Raw genomic sequence first — 20,312 nt, 5'->3', positions numbered from 1 at the left:
CAGAGTCCCGGGGAAGGGTGGTGAGCCTCCTGAGGGTGTGTCTAGGGGAGGCACCGAGTGAGGGAGACCTCAGTAGGGGCCGCCTCCCCAGCAGGGCCACCAGGCTCCCCACACCTGGCCAGCAGGGCCTGAGCCCACCCCAGGCCCCGGCTCCATTTTTCCTCCATTCATTTGTTTCCTTCTGTCCCCGGTCTCCTGCCAGCTGCAGATCTGCGGTCCTTGCTGGGAGTGGAGGTAGGCGGTCACCCCAGTTACCCGGGGACCCCTCTTTGGGAGTTGTGTGGCAGGGAGTGCTGGGGGACTTTCCTTTAGGTCTGGATTCCGGCCTCTGACCCAGGGACAGGGGGGTTTCCAGGGTGGTGACAGCTGTCCTAGCAGGGACTGGCCCAGGCGCTTCCTCCCAGAGGCCCCTGAGGATGGCCCTATTTTTTCCCCCAGGGCTATTTGGCCTAGAGAAAAAATAATGGAGCCAGCAGAGGCCTTCTTAAACAACTTCCCATGCCTTCAAGGAAACTGGTCATTGAGTAGGGCCTCAGGGGACTGGGAAAGACACAGGTAGCCAGCTGGGCCCAGCCCCTCAGGGACCTCCCCGAGGAAATGAAGAACTAATTCTCAGCCAAGTTGTGCCTCGAGGGTAGCAGAGGGCTCTGAGTCACCTGGTGAGGCTCAGTCAGCAGCTGGGAATTGAGAAGAACCAAACAGAAACAAGGATTTGTCCTGCCAAGGGGAGGAGGGAGGAGTGTTAGAGGATTTCAGGAAGCCTGGGGGGGGGGATGGCACACGCTTGTAATCCCCATATTTAGGAGGAGGCTGAGATGGGAGGATCGCACGGGTTCAAAGCCAGCCTCAGCAATTTAGTGAGGCTTTCAGCAACTTAGTGAGAACCTGTTTCCAAATAAAAAATAAGAGCCGGGCATGGTGGCACACTGCTTGTAATCCCAGCATTTGGGAGGCTGAGACGGGAGGATCGCAGTTTGCGGCCAGCTACTTAGTGAGGCCCTCTGCAACTTAGTGAGACTCTGTTTCAAGATAAGGAATAAAATATAGGGCTGAGGTTGTAGCTTGGAGGTGGAATGCCCCTGGGTTCCATTCCCAGTACTAAAATAAAATAAAATAAAATAAAAATAAAGTAGGTCTGGGTGTGTGGCTCAGCGGTAGAAGGCCCCTGGGTTCCATTCCTAGTACAGATAAGAAAGAAGGGTTTCAAGGACAAAGTGTGTGCAGATGAGCAGGAATGTGCTGGGTGGAGCGAGGGAAGGACATTCAGGGGAGCGGGCAGAGGCCAGCAAAGGGAAGGCCAGGAGACTGCAAGGAAAGGCCTCCTGTGACCAGGAACCCAGGGACATCCAGCGGGCCAAGGCCTGGGAGGGGACAGCGCTGCCCAGCATCCACCCCGGTGCTTCTGGTGCCTGCCGGCCTCAGCTCGCCAGTCTCCAGGGTGGCTGAGTCCACCCCCAACTGCACACATGGTGTGAAGCCTGCGCCTGCCAAGCCTACGTGACACCAACCGCCATGAGCCTGGGGACTTACCGGGACTGTTAGGATTGCAATCCCCGTATTTAGGAGGCCAAGAATGCCAGCGGTCATTTCTGCCAACCTGAGGGCGAGCCTGCCGGAGAATAAAATCAACACAGAAAAGCGGAGCGAAGAGAATGAGTCTCCATGGCAGTGACTGTGCTCCTGGATCCAGCCATACCTGGAGCAGTTCCTATTACCTAAGCAAGAACACCTCAGCTGGGTTTCCGTTACTTGCCACTGAGAAGTAAAGGCCCATTACGGAATAACTAAAGGTGAGGGATATATGTCATGCTAGTTGCCGAATACGTTAGGAGGGTATCAGCAGTCCGTGAGCCGGGCGTGCACCTCCAGTTCTTGAGAGGCTGAGACAGGAGGATCACAGGTTTGAGGACAGCCTTAGCAAGTCTTTCTCAGCAACCTACTAAGAACCTGTTTGAGAACAAAAAATAAAAAGGGCTGGGGATGTGGCTCAGAGGTAGAATGCCTCTGGGTTCAATCCCCAGCACCACAAATACAAGAGACTTGCATGTGAGGGTACAATCCTTTTTTTTTTTTCATTTCAATTACTTTTTGGACCAACGACTGCTTTCATACGGCTCAAAATTCAGAAGTTGCAAAGAGGCACAAAGTCTTCTCACCTCTACCCCAATCTCCCAGAGCGAGCATCCTCCCTCCCTCCCTCCCTCCCTCTCTCCTTCCTTATGATTAAAGCCAGGTGCATTCTTTCTACCTTCAAGTTATACTCCGGGCCTCCTTGTTTTTGTGTGTGTGGTACTGAGAATTGAACCCAGGGGCATTCTACCTCTGAGCCACACCTTCAGTCCTATTTTTTTTTTTTTTTTTTTGCGGGTCTGGGGATGAAACCCAGGGGCATTCGACCTCCGAGCTACACCTCCTGCCCTATTTTTTTTTTTTTTTTATTCTTTCTTTTGAAACCGGGTCTCACTGAGTTGCAGAGGGCCTCACTAAGTAGCTGAGGCTGTCCGCGAACCGCGATCCTCCGGAATGCTGGGATTACAAGTGCGCACCACCACGCCCGGCTTTCAGCCCTATTTTTCATTCTTTATTTTGAAACAGGGTCTTGCTAAAGTAGCAGAGGGCCTCCCTAAGTAGCTGAGGCCGGCCGCCTATCTTCAATCCTCTTGTCTCAGCTTTCCAAGTACTGGGGTTACAAGCGTGGGCCACCACGCTCGGTTGCTGTATTCTTTCTTTTGAAACAGGGCCTCACTGAGTTGCAGAGGCTGCCATTAAGTAGCTGAGGCTGGCCTTGAACCTGCCATCCTCTCTCTGAGCTTCCCAACCGCTAGGATCACAGGCGTGTGCGGCCCAGCCCAGCGTTCCTGCTCCCATTGTTACAGCTGCATGGTCTTCCAGAACGAGGGTGGTCTGTGAGTCACAGAAGCACATCCCCGCGCCCCACCGAGTCATCCTGACCCGATGCTGCTCCATACATACGTGAAAAAGATTTCCAGGAAGACATCAGGGTAGAAAGCTGGGCGTGGTGACACAGGCTTGTAATCCCAGCTTTTGGGAGGCTGAGACGATCCTGGTTGGTGGTCAGCCTCAGCTGCTATGTAGTGAGGCCCTATGAGACTCAGTGAGACCTTGTTTCAAAATAAAAAAAAAATCAGGCTGGGGGTGTAGCTCAGAGGTGGAATGCCTCTGGGTTCAATCCCCAGTACTGCAAAAAAAAAAAAAAAATATGACCAATCCTCCTCTGAGCCCTCCCACCCCTGCCCTGAGCCCTGTGATGCCCATCCCCAGAGGCATTTTGTTGCCTGGAATATTCTCAGGAGTTGATCATTCGAGTCCTCAAGCAGACAGTGGGCCTTATGAGAGCTTGTGAGGAATTGGGGATGACTTAGCTGTTTCTCCCTGGAGCTGCTCTGTGGTAGATAGATTGCAGCCATCAGGGCTCAGCACCAATGGAGGGATCCGTGGAGACCCTCCCTAGGGTGTCCCAGGCTTCCTCTGGAGGGGGCTGGGGCTGGGGGCTGCCCTGGCCTCACCCCCCTCACCTCTCCCCTGGGGGCTACTGACTCTGCTTCCTCAGCATGGAACCCGCAGACCCCGGAAGAGCCTTCAGCACGAGGGGCAGAAGAGCCCCTGGCTGGGCCCTGCTGGCCTGGGGAGTCAGCTGGGAGGTCAGGGCGCAGGTCAGCGGGGGCAGGAGGAGCAGCTGGCCTTGAGACCTCCAAGGGGCCCTTGTCCAGCAGCAGCTGTAGGCCCTCAGCTGTCAGGATGGCTCTGGGGGATGGGAAGGGAGAGGAGATGGAGGAGGAGGAGGAGGAGGAGGCAGTGGCAGCAGCGGCCTGGTCAGGAGAATCTGGAGCTGGCTTTGAGCCCAGCCTGGTTGAAGGCGGCCCAGCCCAGGCCCCCGTCATTTCCAAGTCACCCCAGGGAGCAGTGCTAGGCCTGGGTACCCAGGGACAGAGAACCCAGAATGACCTACCCCAGGGTGGTGGCAGAGGGGCCCCAATGCCTGGGTGCAGCTGGTGGAGCCCCCTCGACGGCCAGGCCTGTCCTCTGGCCTCCCAGCCAGAACTCTGCATCTCCCCACTGCTGCTCCCACCCTTCACGCTGCGGTCAGGTGCCAGTGCTGTCCAAAGTGCCCTCCACGGCCATGGAAGTGTATCTTGCCCATCCCTGCCCCTCCTAGTTTTGGAGTCCAGTGCGCCCCACAGCATGCTCTCCACACCCCCATCTCACCAGAGCTGCTCCTGGCATTCCACAGCCCCCTTGGGTGCTGCCCTCACCCCACCTGCCCCAACAGACAGCAGCCTCCATGGCTCCAGGCTCGGGGCTGGCATCTAGGGCTCTTCTCAAGGGGTCCTGGTTGGGCGGCTGAGTTGATGGTGGGCCATCAACATGGCCGAGTTTAACTCGCAGCTTCAGGGCTCTCCTCTGAGACCTGGGACCTTAAACCTCTCAGAGCCTCTCTGGCTGGTTTTGTGGGAGGGTTAGATGTCAGTTCACTTGCACCTAAGTCCTTAGAAAAGTTCATTCTCTAGCCGCACGCTTGTAATCCCAGCATTCCAGAGGCTGAGACCCAGAGGATCACAGTTCGTGGACAGCCTCAGCTACTTAGTGAGGCCCTCTGCAACTCAGTGAGACCCAGTTTCAAAATAAAGAATAAAAAATAGGGCAGGGGGTGTAGCTCAGAAGTCAAATGTCCCTGGGCTCCATACCCAGACCCACAAAAAAAAAAGGGGGGGGGAGGAAGCTGGGTATATAGATCAAAGTCAGAATCCCCTGGGTTCAATCCCCAGCATGTCCTCCCTCAAAAAGGCCAGGCGTAGTGGCGCACGCTTGTAATCCTAGCACTGGAGGGTCGCGGTCTGTGGACGGCCTCAGCTGCTTAGTGAGGTCTCTGTTTCTCCTGGCTCTGCGTCCTCTGGTTTCGTCCACTCAGAATGGGTTTCCCTTCCTGTTGGTAAAAAGTCACCCCTAGAAGTCTTGGGTGTCCCAGTTTGGAAAGCTTCAGGTCACACCCACCCCCGAAGCCAGCTGCAGTAGAGTTTGGTGTAGGCAGAGGAAGAGCTTGGAGGGAAGCTGGGCACCCGCCCAGAAGCTGGGTGCTGTGTTCACAGCAGTGGGAAGTGGCTGCTGACGGCCCGTCCTCTGATGGCTTGCAAAGGGTTTGGTCTTTGGCCGGGCATGGTGGCACATGCTTGTAACTGCTGTACCTGGGAGACGGCAGGATGGCAGGCTCACTCATTCGTTCGACAGCCTCAGCAAGTAGTGAGACTCTCAGAAACCTAGTGAGACCCTGTTCCAAAACAAAAAGTAATAAAAAGGACTGAACTGTACTTCAACCCTCAGTACTACAAAAGAAATACATAAAGAAAAAAAAGAAGAAAATACGGGTTTGGCTTCTGCGGCCCAGCTTCACCTCGCTCTTCCCTGCTCTGCCGTCCTCTCTGGATGCAGGTTGGATACTGCTTCACCCCCACTCACAGGCCGTGTCCGACCTGTCCCCCGAGGCCACAGGATGCAGCCCACACTCCCCTGGGAGGCATCCTAGACTCCACCAGCTGGTGCCAGAGCAGTGCCAGGCCTGTGGCTCTTCCCCGCTCTCCCTCCATCCTTCTCCCTCTTCCTTTTCTCCTCCTCTTCATTCCCTTCTCTCTCCCTTCCTTTGTAAATCCAAAGCACCTTCCACCAGTCCTAGGAATATACCCAAGAGAACCAAAAACAGGGCTCACACAAAAGCTTATAGGCAGAAGTCCACTCTTCACAGCAGCCAACGGGTGGAAACAAGCCCATCCTCACCACGGCTGGACAGCTAAATGAGTATTGTACAGCTGCACAGTGGGGTATCATTTGGCCACGGAAAGAAATGAAGTGCCCAGCATGGTGGTGCACACCTATGATCCCAGTACTGGGGAGGCTGAGACAGGAGGATTGCAAGTTCAAGGACAGCCTCAGCAACTTTGTGAGGCTCTCTGCAACTCAGTGAGATCCTGTTTTGCGGGCGCGCGCGCACGCGCACACACACACACACACACACACACACACACACACACACACGGCCAGTGTGGTGGCACAAGATTATAATCCCAGTACTTGGGAGGTTGAGACAGGAGGATCACAGGTTCAGAGCCAGCCTCAGCTACTTAGTGAGGCCTGCTGCAATTTAGCGAGACCCCGTTTCAAAATGAAGAATAAAATAGGGCTGGGGGTGTAGCTTGGAGGTAGAATGACCCTGGGTTCAATCCCCAGTACTGCAAATAAATAAATAAATAAATAAATAAATAAATAAATAAAAGTATCGAAGTGTAGCTCAGATGTAGACTGCCCCTTGGTTCAATCCCCAGCACCAAACAAACAAAGCCAGGCATGGTAGTGTACACCTACAATCCTAGTATTTGGGAGGCCGAGACAAGGAGGATTACAGGTTTGTGGCCACTCAGCAACTCAATGAGGCTCTCAGTAGCTTAGATCCTGTTTCCAAATAAAAAATAAAGTAGGTCTGGGGGTGTAGCCTGGAAGTAGAAAGCCCCTGGGTTCCATCCCCAGTAACACACACACACACACACACACACACACACACACACACACACACACACATCACTGGACTTGGTTTCTTCAGCGCTGTCTATCTTGCCCTTGGGATCATGGGTCAAGGGCACGAGGCATGACCAGACCTCTCAGAGATGCACTGGCGGGGTGAGAAGCAGACGGGCCTGGCCTCTCACCGCCCCCTCCCGGAGCCTCAGATCTACCAGTGCACCCCAAGGCAGGCAGGAGCGAGCCCTGCGATGACACACACGGAGTCTGGGGACAGCCAGCCGGCACCGCTTGGCACTGGCTTCCAGTCTGGCGGCAGAGGCAGCTCTGGCCTACGTCTGCTCTCGGGTTCGCATCCTGCTCTCTGCGAATCTTAAATGGTTGCTCAGAGCTCCGGGATCATTTCCAGCAGTAACAGCCGTGTATCCAGGCAACCGCTCTGGGCCTAGTGACAGCTTCCTCTTTCCCTCGCCTTCTGGCCCCACCCTGCACTGGCCTCCAGCCCGCCAGCCCCCCAACCCCTCTGGATCTTCCTGAGTCTGGAAGAGGAAAGAGGCTCCGTACTGTGCCAAGAGGGGAGCAAGATATTACTATCCCCCAAGAGGCGTCTGTCAACGTGGCAACCGCTGAGTGCCGGGGCACCCCAGGGGAGCCCACATGGCCGCAGTGATAAGGGCCAGGATGCAGCTCAGAGCCCGCCGGCTTATCATGGCCAGAGGCCTGGGGGTTAATCTTCCCAGGCCTGCGCTTTCCAAGGCAGGGAGGGGCGGATTTCTAGCTGATACTCGGCATGGTGGAAACGCAAATGCTCCTCACCTGGGGTACCTGTGCTGGGTTTTGGGAGACGTGTGGCCCCCACAAATGCCACATCTGGAGGCTGACGAGGTACATCGCCCCATGTGTGGAAGAGGAAAACCGGCTCCCCAACTTGGGACCTGTTTCTAAATCTTACTCACAGGAGGCATCTGTAAAACTAACGAAGCCAGGTGCAGTGGCGCACCCCTGTAATCCCTGTACTTGGGAGCCTGAGACAGGAGGATCGCAGGTTCGAGGACAGCCCCAGCAACTTAGTGAGGACTTCAACAACTTAGTGAAACTGTCTCAAAACTAGAGGTGAAGTGGTACTTCTTTGGGTTGGAAAGGAGCCATGTTGCCCAGCCCTGGCCAGATCTGTGGCCCAATTCCCCCGCACCATTGTGAGATGGGGAGGCAGAGGCTGGCCGCTGGGAGGTTTCTGGCTTCTCTGAGCCCAGGCCTGAGGCATCTGCACTCCCAGCTCCCTCACACAATGCCGGGGGTCCCACAGCTGGGGTTTTCTGGGTGTGGCTTTGTCACGCATAGCAGGACGGCCTGCCAGCCTACTACGGGCGCCCGTGTGGGCACGCACACCACATGGGCATGCACACCTGCCCTTATCTGAGCGCTACCAGAGCTGCACAGCATGGTCACCACGGGGACTGCGGCGCTGAACAGCTCGCAGGCCGCCTCCTCCAGATGGAGAGGTCAGGCGGGACCTGCTCGCATGTGAGGCCACGCAGAGAAGGCCAGGCCGGCTGCCAGCTGCTCGATCCGCAGCCCGGCGCCCCAGCTCAGCCCAGCGGCAGGGGCCTGGGTGGGGCCTCCAGCTCCAGGGCTGGCTAGAAGCCCAGCATGACCGGCTCTGCCTTCCCCGGACACAGGGCAACATTCCTTGGCCACAACCAGGAAAAAGAAAGTGGAAGAACATACTCAGAAGTTACGTTCAGAATTTATTTTCACTTCTCCAGAAGTTGTTCCCATGTTTGATTTGTGTAGAAAATTCCTTCCTGCCTTCTCTGAGCATGCACCGCTGGTTCCCTTTGGACACCGCACGTCCATTCCAAAGCCGAGCTTCCAGTGAAACCCGGTGGGAGGCTGCCCTCATGGCCCAACAGCCTGCAGTCATCAGCGGGTGATGCCTGGGCTTGGTGTGCTCCAGGGCCACCCATGGGGGACGGAAAGGGGCTGGAGACTCAGATCCTGACCACCTGGGCGGCGACACATGGACTCTGCCTCTCTGGCCCGTGCTTGGGGAGCCTCCGGAGGTACAGGCGGCCGAAGGTGCCACCCACTTGCCCTTTGGTGAGGCGCCCGGGGTTCACGCAGACGCAGCCGAGGATGTCCTGGGGAAGGGAGAAGACTGGTGGGGCCAATGTGACCAAGGCCTCGTGGACCGACCCCAAAGAGGGCTTCATACAAGAACAACAAAGGCGACCAAACACATTCACTGAAATCCTTGGGATTCTGAGACAGAGTAAAGGAGGTGACCGGGCAGGACAGCCAGCTCTCCTACTTGGAGACAAACCTGATCCAGCTGTTTCTTGTTCCTTAAGAAGAAAAATACTCACCTCCCAAGGCTGGATGGCTCTGGTTTGGAGGAGCTCTGGTCTGGGTGGACTTCTATGCCACAGACCAAACCCCAAGGCAGGCAGGGCCGCTGGTGGCCGAGACCAGGACCCCAAGGGCTTCTCAAAATATCCCCAGCTGAGCCTTCTGGGAGGTCCCATTGGGGGCACGGCAGGGCAGGACAGGGCACAGACGAAATGCCCCCAGGTCGCCCCAACACGGCCGGGCTGACTGACAGTGACTGTCTGAGGGCCTTCCTACTCGCTGCCGCCTGGGCTTGCACACCGGGAAGAGTAGGGGCACTGTTCACTCAAGCTGTGGAGTTTTTTCGGGGGTGGGTGTACTGGGGATTGAACCCAGGGACAATCTACCTCCGACTCTTTTTAAAATTTTTAAGTTTTTTTTTTCCATTACTGTAGATTAAACTCAGGGGTATTCTACCTTTGAGCTACAACCCCAGCCCTATATTTAATTATTATATTTTATTTATTTATTTTTGCGGGTCTGGGGATGGAACCCAGGGGCATTTGACCTCCGAGCTACACCCTCTGCCCTATTTTTTATTCTGAAACCAGGTCTCACTGAGTTGCAAAGGGCCTCACTAAGTAGCTGAGGCTGTCTGCGAACCGTGATCCTCTGGTCTCAACCTCCTAAATGCTGGGATTACCAGCGTGTGCCACCATGCCTGGCTAATTTTTTAACTATTTATTTATTGCGGTACCGGGGAGGGGGGACCCAGGGGAGTTCTACCTCCGAGCTATACTGCCAGCCCTATTTTTTAGTCTTCATTTTGAAACAGGGTCTCAAAGTTGCAAAGGGCCTCAGTAAGTAGTAGCTGAGGCTGTCCATGAACCATGATCCTCCTGTCTCAGCCTCCCAAACGCTGGGACTACAGGTGTGTGTCCCCACGCCCATCTTACCCACAGATTTGCTCTTATCCTGCCAGCTCCCTAGAAGCACTGAGGCCCTGGTGCTGGGCCACAGAGGCCACTGTCCCCAGCGCAGACCCACAAAGACCAAGTGCCAGGTGCTCTGGAAGGCAGAGTCAAAAGCTGCTTCTGATGTTTCTGGAAAAAGCCAGGTCTGACCTACCTTGACAAAGTACCTCAGCTCTGAGGGGATTATGAAGACATCCGGGGTGACCGGCAGGTGTGCATAGGCATAGAAATTCTCATAGTCGATGGCCATGTCCTCCTGGGGAGGGTAGAGCGGGTAGTAGCTGCAGAGGGGAGAGAGGTGGTCAGTGTGGGGCTGGCTCAGGAACCACCAGCTTCCACACAGCTCCCCTTCACAGACCGGCTTTCCTTTTTTTGGTATTTGGGATTGAACACAGGGGCACTCTCTGAGCTACACCCCTAGTCCTTTCTTTTTGAAACAGGGTCTCAGCCAGGCATGGTGGCTCATGCGTGTAATCCTAGTACTTGGGAGGCTAAGACAGAAGGATCGCAGATTTGAGACCTGCCCCAGTAACTTTGTGAGACCCTGTTTCACCATAAAAAAATAAAAAGGGCTGGGGTGTTGCCCAGAGGTAGAACCTCTCTGGATTCAATCCCCTCCAAAAAAGAAAAAGAAACAGAATCTAAGTTGCTAAGACTGGCCTCAAATTTGCAATCCTTCTGTCTCAGCCTCCCAAGTACTGCCACCACTCCCGGCTTCTGGCTTTTTCATTTCCATGTATGGGGGCCAGAACGCAGGCCTGTCATCACAAGGCGAAGTCCCTGGTAGTGGCCCAATGAAGGCTTTGACAGTCACATCTGTCCCAGCCCATGATCCCAAAGTACTCTCTGCACGGTCAGCTGATGGGAGCTGGCAAGCTCACCTCCTCTGGGTCAGGACGTGCTTGAGTATTCGGCTGAATCTGTCGGGAGCTCCAGAAGAGCTGGGAAAGGAAGGACAGTAGGATGTGGAACGCAGAACCGTTTCCTAGCTGCTCCGTGGGGAGGGCTGAGGGTTCCATAAACTGGGGGGGGGGGAGCTGAACGGCCAGGGTGCAGCCATAGGACTCCCCTGGGAAGCAGAACCACCTGCCCATAGCAGCGCAGGCTGTTCCCACAGGAAAGGGAAGCAGGACCCTGAGGTACGGGAATGGGCAGGAATCTTGGTAGCCAAGATGGAGAAAGGCCTTCGCGGGCGCCATCTTGTATAATAGGTCGCAACGTCTGCACCAGCATGGGGCATCTTGGGCCCCACCACGCTGAACTCCTGAGCCGCCCTGCATGCTCCTTCTTGTCAAGAGCCACCGCGAACCCAACCACCAACCCCCAGGCCACAGATCTGGCGGCGTCTGGTTCTCTGTGGAGTCACACGCTGTCTGGTGAGACGAAGCCCTGCGGGGCACGTCTGCAGCTCACCCTCCACCCACACGATCCCCTCACTCCCGCAGGTAACCAACTGGGAGCAAGAGGAAAGTGCCAAGAAGGGAATTTCTGGGCCTGTAGGTGACGTGCAAAGTCCAGGCAGACGCGGCTCTTCGGGGTCTGCTCAGACGGCGACAGGAACAAACGCATCTGATCGCTCCTCTTGAGTAGAGACCCAGGTGGCCAAAGGGTTGGGTGGCGCTCAGGTCAGGACGGCGTCTTGGCCGGGGTGGGCAGGACGCAGGAGGCGGCCGCCATGCCTCCGGCCTGCAAGGCCCACTCACCTGCTGATCTCCTCGGCCCCCATGTGGAACAGCACATCTGTGGACGTCAGCCCAAAGACCACCCCGTTGACGGAGAGGCTGCAGGGCTCTGACACGAACTGTACTCGCTAAAACGACAAGGAGTTGGCACAAACATTTGCACAGAAGAGCTGGACATTTCTTCCCCACAAAACCTCTAGGCTAGTCAGGGTCTCTATGGGACAGGGAGACCACTGGGAGGGGCCAGCCTGTCCTGAACCCCTCCCGGGGCGAGGGCCAGTGCCCGCTGCTACCTTTTTGTCCTCTCGAGGCAGATCGGAGTAGCTGAACGGCGGCTGTGGGTACACGGGCTCGTGGTGCACATCTCTCAGCGAAGGGACAAAGACTAGGTGGGAGCCGGAGCTACGATGCCAAACACAGCGGAAGAGGGAGAAAATGAGCGTGGCGAGTCGGCACGGCCGGGTTGAAGCGCGGGAGCGTCGCATGGCAGGCCCTCCTCCAGGGAGGCCCGGAAGGAATTCTGCTCTAAGAGGTGCTCTGCCCTTGGGACACTGCGAGGGAAAGGCCATTTGCTAGTGTGTACACCTCTGGCTTGGATCACCCAGGACACCATTCTCTGTGTGTGAGTGTGTAGGGAAACAATTGTTTAGAAGAAAACAGAGAGAAGTTGGGCGTGGTGGCGCATGCCTGTGATCCTAGGACTTGGGAGGCCAAGACAGGAGGATTGCCAGGAGGTTTGAAGCCAGCCTCTATAACTTAGAGCATGTTTCAAAATAAAAATAAAATAGGGCTGGGGGTAGAGTTTAGAGGTATAATACCCCTGGGTTCAATTCTCAGTACAGAACACACACACACACACACACACACACACACACACACACACACAGAAAAGGGAAGAAATCAAGATGCAGAAAATTTAGACAGATAAGGAGTTGACTAAAGGATCACAGCCCCAGAGCCAGCGCTGCAACTGCAGCTCTGACCCCATACTACTGAATAGGTGTGGTACTGAAAAGTGCCCTGGCCAGGCGTGTTGGCGCATGCTTGTAATCCCAGTACTTGGGAGGCTGGAACAGGAGGATTGCAGTTTGCGGATGGCCTCAGCTACTTAGTGGGGGCCCTTTGCAACCCAGTGAGATCCTGTCTCAAAATAAAGAATAAAAAATAGGGCTGAGGGTGAAGCTCAGAGGTAGAATGCCCTTGGGTTCCATCCTCAATACCACAAACAAACAAACAAAACAAAAAACGGTGCCCTGACACACAGCTCGGTGATCCGAGTGAAGCTGGGGTCTCTTCAGGAGAAACCAGGAGTGTTGGCCGGATCCTGAGTCTGCTCCAAGGTTTCCAAGATCAGATGGAACGCTCTTGGCTAGTGTTGAGACTCAGCGGTAATTAAATATTGGAAAACAAAGCAGACAGTTCCAGGGAGCAGAACAGACGCCGGGCTCCGCTGGGCTGGCACACTCTGTCTGCCCTCTCACAGAGGGAAGCCAGGCCCTCGGGTCCTACGTCTGAGCAGACTGTCTGGGGCAAGTGAAATAGTGAACAGCAACGGCGGAGACCAAGATGAGAGCAGACGCTTCCTTTGACGGTGGCAGGAGGAGGGGCCCTAGGGTTGCCAGGGAGTGAAGGAGAAAGCCGTTCCTCTCCAGGCCAACTGTTTTATTTTCCCCAGCCACACAAAAGAGGAAAGGGGAAAAATCCTGCTCCCTTGGCTCCCTTGCTGTCCCTGGCAGCGGGGCCTACTAGGAACCAAGCAGGTGTGAAGCGCCCCTGTGGGCGTGGTCACAGCCCGCCATCGCTCTCCCTCCCCTCCTTCCTTTTTGTGCCCGAAATGCTGGTGGCCCTCCAGGCACGGGACCCTCGCGTCGACCAAGGCCCAGTGCCCGTCCCTCTACCCTTGTCTGTCACGCCTACTACACGAGCAAGCCAAGACGGCTGCAACAGAAGGCCATGAGCCCAACGAGGGCGCTGCGTGTGCTGATCACAATCCCGTCGACCTTGGCACGGTCACTGTGATTACCGAGTCCGGTGGGGTGCTAGAATCTGGTAAACAAGCCACGGGGTGACTCGAAGGGGACAATCTGTGTTCAAAGTCTGTGAGGGATGTGAAGAATCGAGGGGCAGCTGGCTGCCATTGGAGGCTGGGATGGCTCTGTTTCAGCACAGGCTTCGGAAGAGCAGTGGTTAAGGCGGAAACAGCCCTCCTGCTCGTGGTTATGAACGGGCGTCGGGGGAGGGATCAGGAAGAAAATTCCAGCGATGCTCAGCATTGCACCACTTCATACATCATGGTGGGAGGGCCCCAGCTGCTCCCTCCCGCAGAGGAGCACTGGGGCCGGCCACCAGGGCAGGCGCTCGCTTTCCCACTGCTTCTGACCAATGAGCCCAATGCTTGGCCTTTCTGACGGCCCACCTGAGGGCGGACACCCATACTCTGCTCTGGAAGGGCGGGGCGGCACCAGGGCCCCATGAAAGTGCCTGGTGGTGCTGGGTGCCGGCGCCGGGACCAGGCCGGGGACAATGCCTCGTCTGTTCCTTGTTGTATCACTGCCGTCAACAGCACACGGGGTGAGGAGCCCACATCAGACCCTGACCTCAAGCTGGCTAGCGCCGGGCACGGCTGCCATCCCTGGGGGCCTACTAAGGGGCACATGGCCCGCTCCTGCTTTTCAGGGAGTGATCTCCCGAGGAGCCTGAGCACGCTCCAGGTGCGATGAGCTTGATGGGGATCTGAGATCGACGGGGATCGTAAAGGGTCTGGGGAAGAGGAGGGAAGCCCCGGTGTCACCTCCACTTGAGGGAGGGCAGCTGCCACTGGCACTGCCGGTCTCCAGGCTCCAGGGTGACCCCAGGGTGCTCCCTGCCGGGTCTGCTGCCCCCACACCGCTGCCAGTGCAAGGCAGTGTTACAGCTAATCGCCTCTGGGATCTGTTCTCACGGGCCGAGATGGAAACTTGGACATCTTGTTTTTAAGCCACCTTTGTTACAGACTTGTTCTTAGAAGCTCGGCCTCTGGAATGTTTGTTCTTTATGCGCTCAGGTACAGGCACGCAAGTTGTCACTAGAGCACTTTTTGCAGCCCCTGGCACTGGAGAAGGGACAGGAACTGAGGTGTCAGCTTCCCGCATGCTTCCTGCTTCTCACTTTAGAATCTTCCTGCAATCCTGACTTTCCTCTCAATTTAGAACCACGCCGCTCTTACATCACCGCTGTGAGGTTTCATGGTCCCTTCCGTCCAGGCGATGGCAAGGACTCAAGATCCCCACCCTCACTGAGTGCTTAGCGCGCCTCGCTGCAGTCCTACCCACAGGAAGCACTGAGCAGGGAAGGAACTTGGGCTCTGCCCAGCACTCATCACAGAGGGGGCGGCCTGGAGCCTTGCAAGATAAGATTTTTTTTTTTGCAGTACTGGGAATTGAGCCCAGGGCATTCTAACTCTGACCCACACCCCCAGCCCTATTTTATTTTTATCTTTTCTTTTCTTTTTTGTGGTATTTGGGATGGAACCTAGAGGCATTCTACTTCCAAGGCTATACTCCCAGTCCTATTTTTTATTCTTTTTTTTTCCGTGTGTGTGGTATTGGGGGTGGAACCCAGGGGCTTTTATACCTCCAACCTATACTCCCAGACCTATTTTATATTTTATTTGGGAACATGGTCTCACTAAGTTGCTGAGAGTCTAAGTAGCTGAGGCTGGCTTCAAACCTGTGCAATTCTCCTGTCTCGGCCTCCCAAGCACAGGGATTACAAGCATGCACCACCACGCCTGGCTTTAGTCTTTATTTTATTTATTTTTTTTGTGGGTCTGGGGATGGAACCCAGGGGCATTGGACCTAAAAACTACATCTTCTGCCCTATTTTTTTCTTATTTTGAAACAGGGTCTCACTGAGTTCTGGAGGGCCTCACTAAGTAGCTGAGGCTGTCCGCAAACCGTGATCCTCCAGGCTCAGCCTCCCAAATACTGGGATTACCAGCCTCCCAAATACTGGGATTACAAACGTGCACTACCACGCCCAGCTTTATTCTTTTTTTTTTTTTTTTTTTTGGTGGTACTGGGGTTCCTGGAAGCCCTTCTACCTCCGGGCTACACTCCCAGACCTATTTTTACATTTTATATTTGGAAACAGGGTCTCCTAAGCCAGCGCGCGCGGCTGGCTTTGAACCTGCGCGATCCTCCTGTCTCTGCCTCCCAAGCGTGGGGATTACAAGCGTGCGCCACCACGCCCGGCTTATTCTTTATTTTGAAATAGGGTTTCACTGAGTTGCAAAGGGCCTCACTGAGTAGCTGAGGCTGTCCTTGAACCAGGATCCTCCGGGTTAGAATCTTCCTGCAATCCTGACTTTCAGGCTCCCAAATGCTGGGATTACAAGTGTGCGCCACCACACCTGGCTATTTTTATCTTTTGTTGTTCTTTGTGTGGTACTGGGGATTAAACCCAGAGACATTCTATCTCTAAGCTACGCCCCCAGCTCTATTTTAAAATATTTATTTATTTATTCATTTATTTTGGTGCTGGGAATTGAACCCAGAGGTATTCTAACTCTGAACTACACCCCCAGCCTGATTTTATTTTTTATTTGGAAACAGGGTCTTACTAGGTTGTTGAGAGCCTTGGTAAATTGCCAAGGCTGGCTTTGAACCTGCGATCAGGTACTGGGATTCCAAGCATGCGCCACCACCCCCAGCTTTTATTTAATTTTTTTTTTTTTGGTGGTACTGGGGTTCCTGGAAGCCCTTCTACCTCTGGGCTACACTCCCAGACCTATTTTTACATTTTTTTTATTTGGAAACAGGGTCTCTTAAACCAGCGCACGCGGCTGGCTTCGAACCTGCGGGATCCTCCTGTCTCTGCCTCCTAAGCGCGGGGATTACAAGCGTGCGCCACCACGCCCAGCTTATTTTTATTTAGAAAGAGGGTCTGATAAGAATCTCACTACTTGCTGAGGTTTGTTCTCAAATCTGCAATCCTCCGGTTTCAGCCTCCCAAGTATTGGGACTGCAGCCATGCGTCACCATGCTTGGCTTCGCCCACGATTTTGTTGTCAGTCATCTAATGCTTTTCAAAACCATCGGGGGACATTCCCATGGAATACTAGTTTATACAAAAGAGAGTGAGAAAAGCAAGTAAATAAAGAGAAAGAGCAGGGAGAGAGGGAGTCTGCACGGCTTTTCCTTTCGAGTGTTTATCTCTGGGCTTCACAAAGAAGCTGCTTCACTGGGCGTCTGCGCACTTGAAGTTCAAGGGTTCTATCTGATCTCAGAGTTCAAAAGGACGGCAAGGACAGGAACTACCATGACTGTGAAATAGTTTGGGTTTCTCAGTGGGAAACTCGGGAAGAACCTGGGAAGCTTCAGATTCTTCCAGAGTTTGAGATTCTGACCTTCTTGTCCCTTCAATGATGGTTCGCAGACATTGCTTGAAGATGTCTTCAAATGGACTTGTCAGCAGACAGTTCTGCAAGAAAAGGAAGGAGGTGGCTTTGGAGGCTGGATGGCTGGTGTTCACTTACTTGGTGACCCTTAGGTAACCAGCTGCTGGGCTGAGAGGTGAAAGAGATGCAGAGATGACAAAGCTGTGATCTAGCCGGGCGTGGTGGCGCACGCTTGTAATCCCAGCATTCGGGAGGCTGAGACTGAAGGATCGCAGATCTAAGGCCAGCCTCAGTAACTAGCAAGACTCTGTTTCCAAACACACAACAAAAAGGGCTGGGAGACCACTCCTGGGTATCTTTCCAAAGGAGCTGAAACCAGAGAACTACAAAAATATATGCATACCCATGTTTATAGCAGCATAATTCACAATAGCCAAATTATGGAACCAACCTAGGTGTCCATCGACAGAGGAATGGATTGCAAAACTATGGGAAATAACAGGGAATTCTACTCAGCAATAAAGAAGAACAAAATTATATCATCTGCAAGAAAATGCAAAGGCCTGGAGAACATTATGTTCAGTGAGATCAGCCAATCACAGAGAGCGCAGGGTCATATGTTTTCTTTACTATGTGCAGGATAGGGAGTAAATGGATGCAGGAGACCCAGATGATGAGGAGAAGCCTCTTGTAGGGTAGAGATGGAGGAACTGAGGTTCATTAATGGAAATACTACCATAGACCATGTGTATACATGTGAATATATACAAATGTCAATCTGAGTACCTGTATTGGGAGGGATGGAAATGGGGAGGCTTGGGCGGGGTACCAAGTGCCAGTGTGCATGTATGTCATTGTCAACATGATTTACAGCCCGGTGTAGTGGCGCACGCTTGTAATCCCCACGCTTGGGAGGCGGAGACAGAAGGATCGCGCAGGTTCAAAGCCAGCCTCGCTGGCTTAAAAGACCCTGTGTACAAATAAAATATAAAATAGGTCTGGGAGTGTAGCCCAAAGGTAGAAGGGTTCCATCCCCAGTACCACCACCAAAAAAAAAAAAAAAAAAAAAAAAAAAAAAAAAAAAAAAAAAAAAAGAAAAAGAAAAAGAAAAAGAAAAAAGGACCAGGGGGTGTAGCTCAGAGGTAGAATGCCTCTGTCCTCTGTGTTCAATCTCTAGCACCACATACAAAAAAAGTGATCTCTACCTGTAAGGAGCTGAGCCTAGGTGAGGGCAGGAAATATGGGGAAGAATTCACCCTTTAAATGGGGGCTGAAAGCCCAGCATGGTGGCACATGCTTGTAATCCCAGCATTTGGGAGGCTGAGACAGAAGGATCACAGTTTTTGGACAGCCTCAGCTACTTAGTGAGGCCCTTTGAGACTCCGTGAGACCCTGTTTCAAAATAAAGAATAAAAAAGCCGGGTGTGGTGGCGCATGCTTATAATCCCAGCAATTCAGGAGGCTGAGACCAGAGGATGGCGGTTTGCAGACAGCCTCAGCTACTTAGTGAGACCCTCCGCAACTTAGTGAGACCCTGTTTCAAATTAAAGAATAAAATCTAGGGCAGGAGGTGTAGTCCCCGGGTTCCATCCCCAGTACTGGAAAAAAAAAAAAAAAAAAAAAAAAAAAAAAAAAAAAGCAGGCTGAGAGACACGGAGGGAAGAGTGCCCTGAAGTCTTGTCCACAGAAGGCAAAGTATTCTGAGCTGAAGGTAGGGGACCCTGGCTCGGTCATGCTGGGAGGAGCTCTTCGTGTTTATGCATCAAAGGACAGCTAGAGGCAAGTTCCCCGCTTGGGCTGTCACTGTGTCAAGCACCTCACCGCACGGCTCCCTGACCCCGCGACACCTGCATCTGTGGCGCTGCCCCGGGGCCTTAGCACCAAGTGCCACACGCGACGGGCCACATCATTTCCCTCCCCAGCTTCCAGCCTGTAGTTGTGAGATGAAACCCTCAAATTCCATATTTTTATAAAAATTGCTCGCCTACGGTGTTTTTCTGATTAGCCACAGGTTAATTTAGGCTTATTCCAGATGTGGATAAACTACAAAAAATAAAAACTAAAACCAAGGGCTGGACTGAATGCCAGGCCCAGCCCCCAGCGCGCCTGCCCGAGCGGGACACTCACCTCCACCTGTTCATGCTGAGCATCCAGGAAAGGACCGAACTGCAAAGGAGCCGGGAGGGGACAAAGGCACCAGATGGACAAATCAAAGCTGTGCATGTCCGCGGAGGCCTCCAGGTAAGCTCTTCTAGCAGTTCTAGGCCCAGGGTCCACCCAGTAGATGGGCAGGGCACCGAGCCGATTCCACAGCAGCAGACCTGGATTGAGGGAGGCGCTCGGGCCCCACAGCCTTACCCTGCCCTCCATGACGCTGGGCTTTTCTATATCTAGCAAGGGAACCGACCGCCATGCTGACTGTAGTATGTTTATTTGTTTTGGCAATGGGGATTAAACTCAGGGTCATTGTACCTCCGAGCTTTAGCCCAATCATTTTATTTTTGTGTGTAGTACTGGGGATTGAACCCTGGGGCCTTCTATTTGCGCTACACCCCTAGCCCTATTTTTTAGTTTTATTTATTTTTCTTTTGCGGTACTGGAGATGAACCCAGGGTCATTCTACCTCTGAGCTGCACCCCAGCCCCTCCACAAGCTCCCCCAGGACTCTTTTCTAAGGCTGACTCCCCAGTTCCCCCTTCTGCCTCCCTGTGCACCGCTGGCCCAGGGCCTCTACCAGAATGCAGACATCCGGCCGGTCATGGTTGATGATGGCGATCAGGTCCAGCAGGGGCTCATACGTGATGCTGTCAGATGTGGTGTACGGCCCACAGGCAACCATAACCATAGTTTGCTCGAACTCTATGAGAAAGAATTGGAAAGTCTCAATTAGAAGAGGATTGAAGCTGGGCGTGGTGGCACACACTTGTAGTCCTGGCATTCGGGAGGCTGAAACTGGAGGATCGTGGTTCGCAGACAGCCTTAGCTACTCAGTGAGGCCCTCTGTGACTTAATGAGATCCTGCTTCAAAATAAAGAATAAAAAATAGCAGGGGGGTGTAGCTCAGAGGTTGAATGCCCCTGGGTTCCATCCCAGATCCGCAAAATAAAGAGGAATGATATTGAGATGGTGGGAGAAGCATTAGGGGGAAATGCTGCAGTACCCACTATTGAGAGCCGCCATATGTGTGTAACTCTGGGATCCAAAATGAGGAAGACCTCATCACCCCCCACCACGAACACCCCAGCGGGTGGAGGGCACAGGTGAGTCCTGCCAGGAAGCAGCACCTTCGTTAGGGTGCACCCGAGCATTGCGAGGAAGGCATTCGCCGAGGTGAGATGCTGGGGTCAGGAGTTTCCTGGGAACGGGGCAAGGCGGGGGACAGGAGAGCAACGACAGGCGGTGAGCTCTGGGAGGGACCACCTG

General features: G+C 54.0%; 1 protein-coding gene across 1 annotated transcript in view; it reads right to left on the bottom strand.

The window, feature by feature from the left end:
- Positions 1–8,519: 8,519 nt before the first annotated feature.
- POLA2 (DNA polymerase alpha 2, accessory subunit) overlaps positions 8,520–20,312 on the bottom strand; it is a gene marked incomplete at both ends in the record, with an annotated part of 39,416 nt that continues 27,623 nt past the window's right edge. Inside the window, 8 exons of the mRNA XM_080718121.1 lie at positions 8,520–8,669; positions 9,985–10,111; positions 10,712–10,771; positions 11,534–11,640; positions 11,806–11,914; positions 16,899–16,972; positions 19,017–19,055; positions 19,624–19,748. Coding sequence (XP_080574247.1) covers positions 8,520–8,669; positions 9,985–10,111; positions 10,712–10,771; positions 11,534–11,640; positions 11,806–11,914; positions 16,899–16,972; positions 19,017–19,055; positions 19,624–19,748 — 791 coding nt within the window. The remainder of the gene's footprint in view (positions 8,670–9,984; positions 10,112–10,711; positions 10,772–11,533; positions 11,641–11,805; positions 11,915–16,898; positions 16,973–19,016; positions 19,056–19,623; positions 19,749–20,312) is intronic.

Source organism: Muscardinus avellanarius (genome assembly GCF_963383645.1).
Source record: "Muscardinus avellanarius genome assembly, chromosome: 1".
Classification (NCBI taxonomy): domain Eukaryota; kingdom Metazoa; phylum Chordata; class Mammalia; order Rodentia; family Gliridae; genus Muscardinus; species Muscardinus avellanarius.
This window is presented reverse-complemented; position numbering and strand designations above follow the sequence as displayed.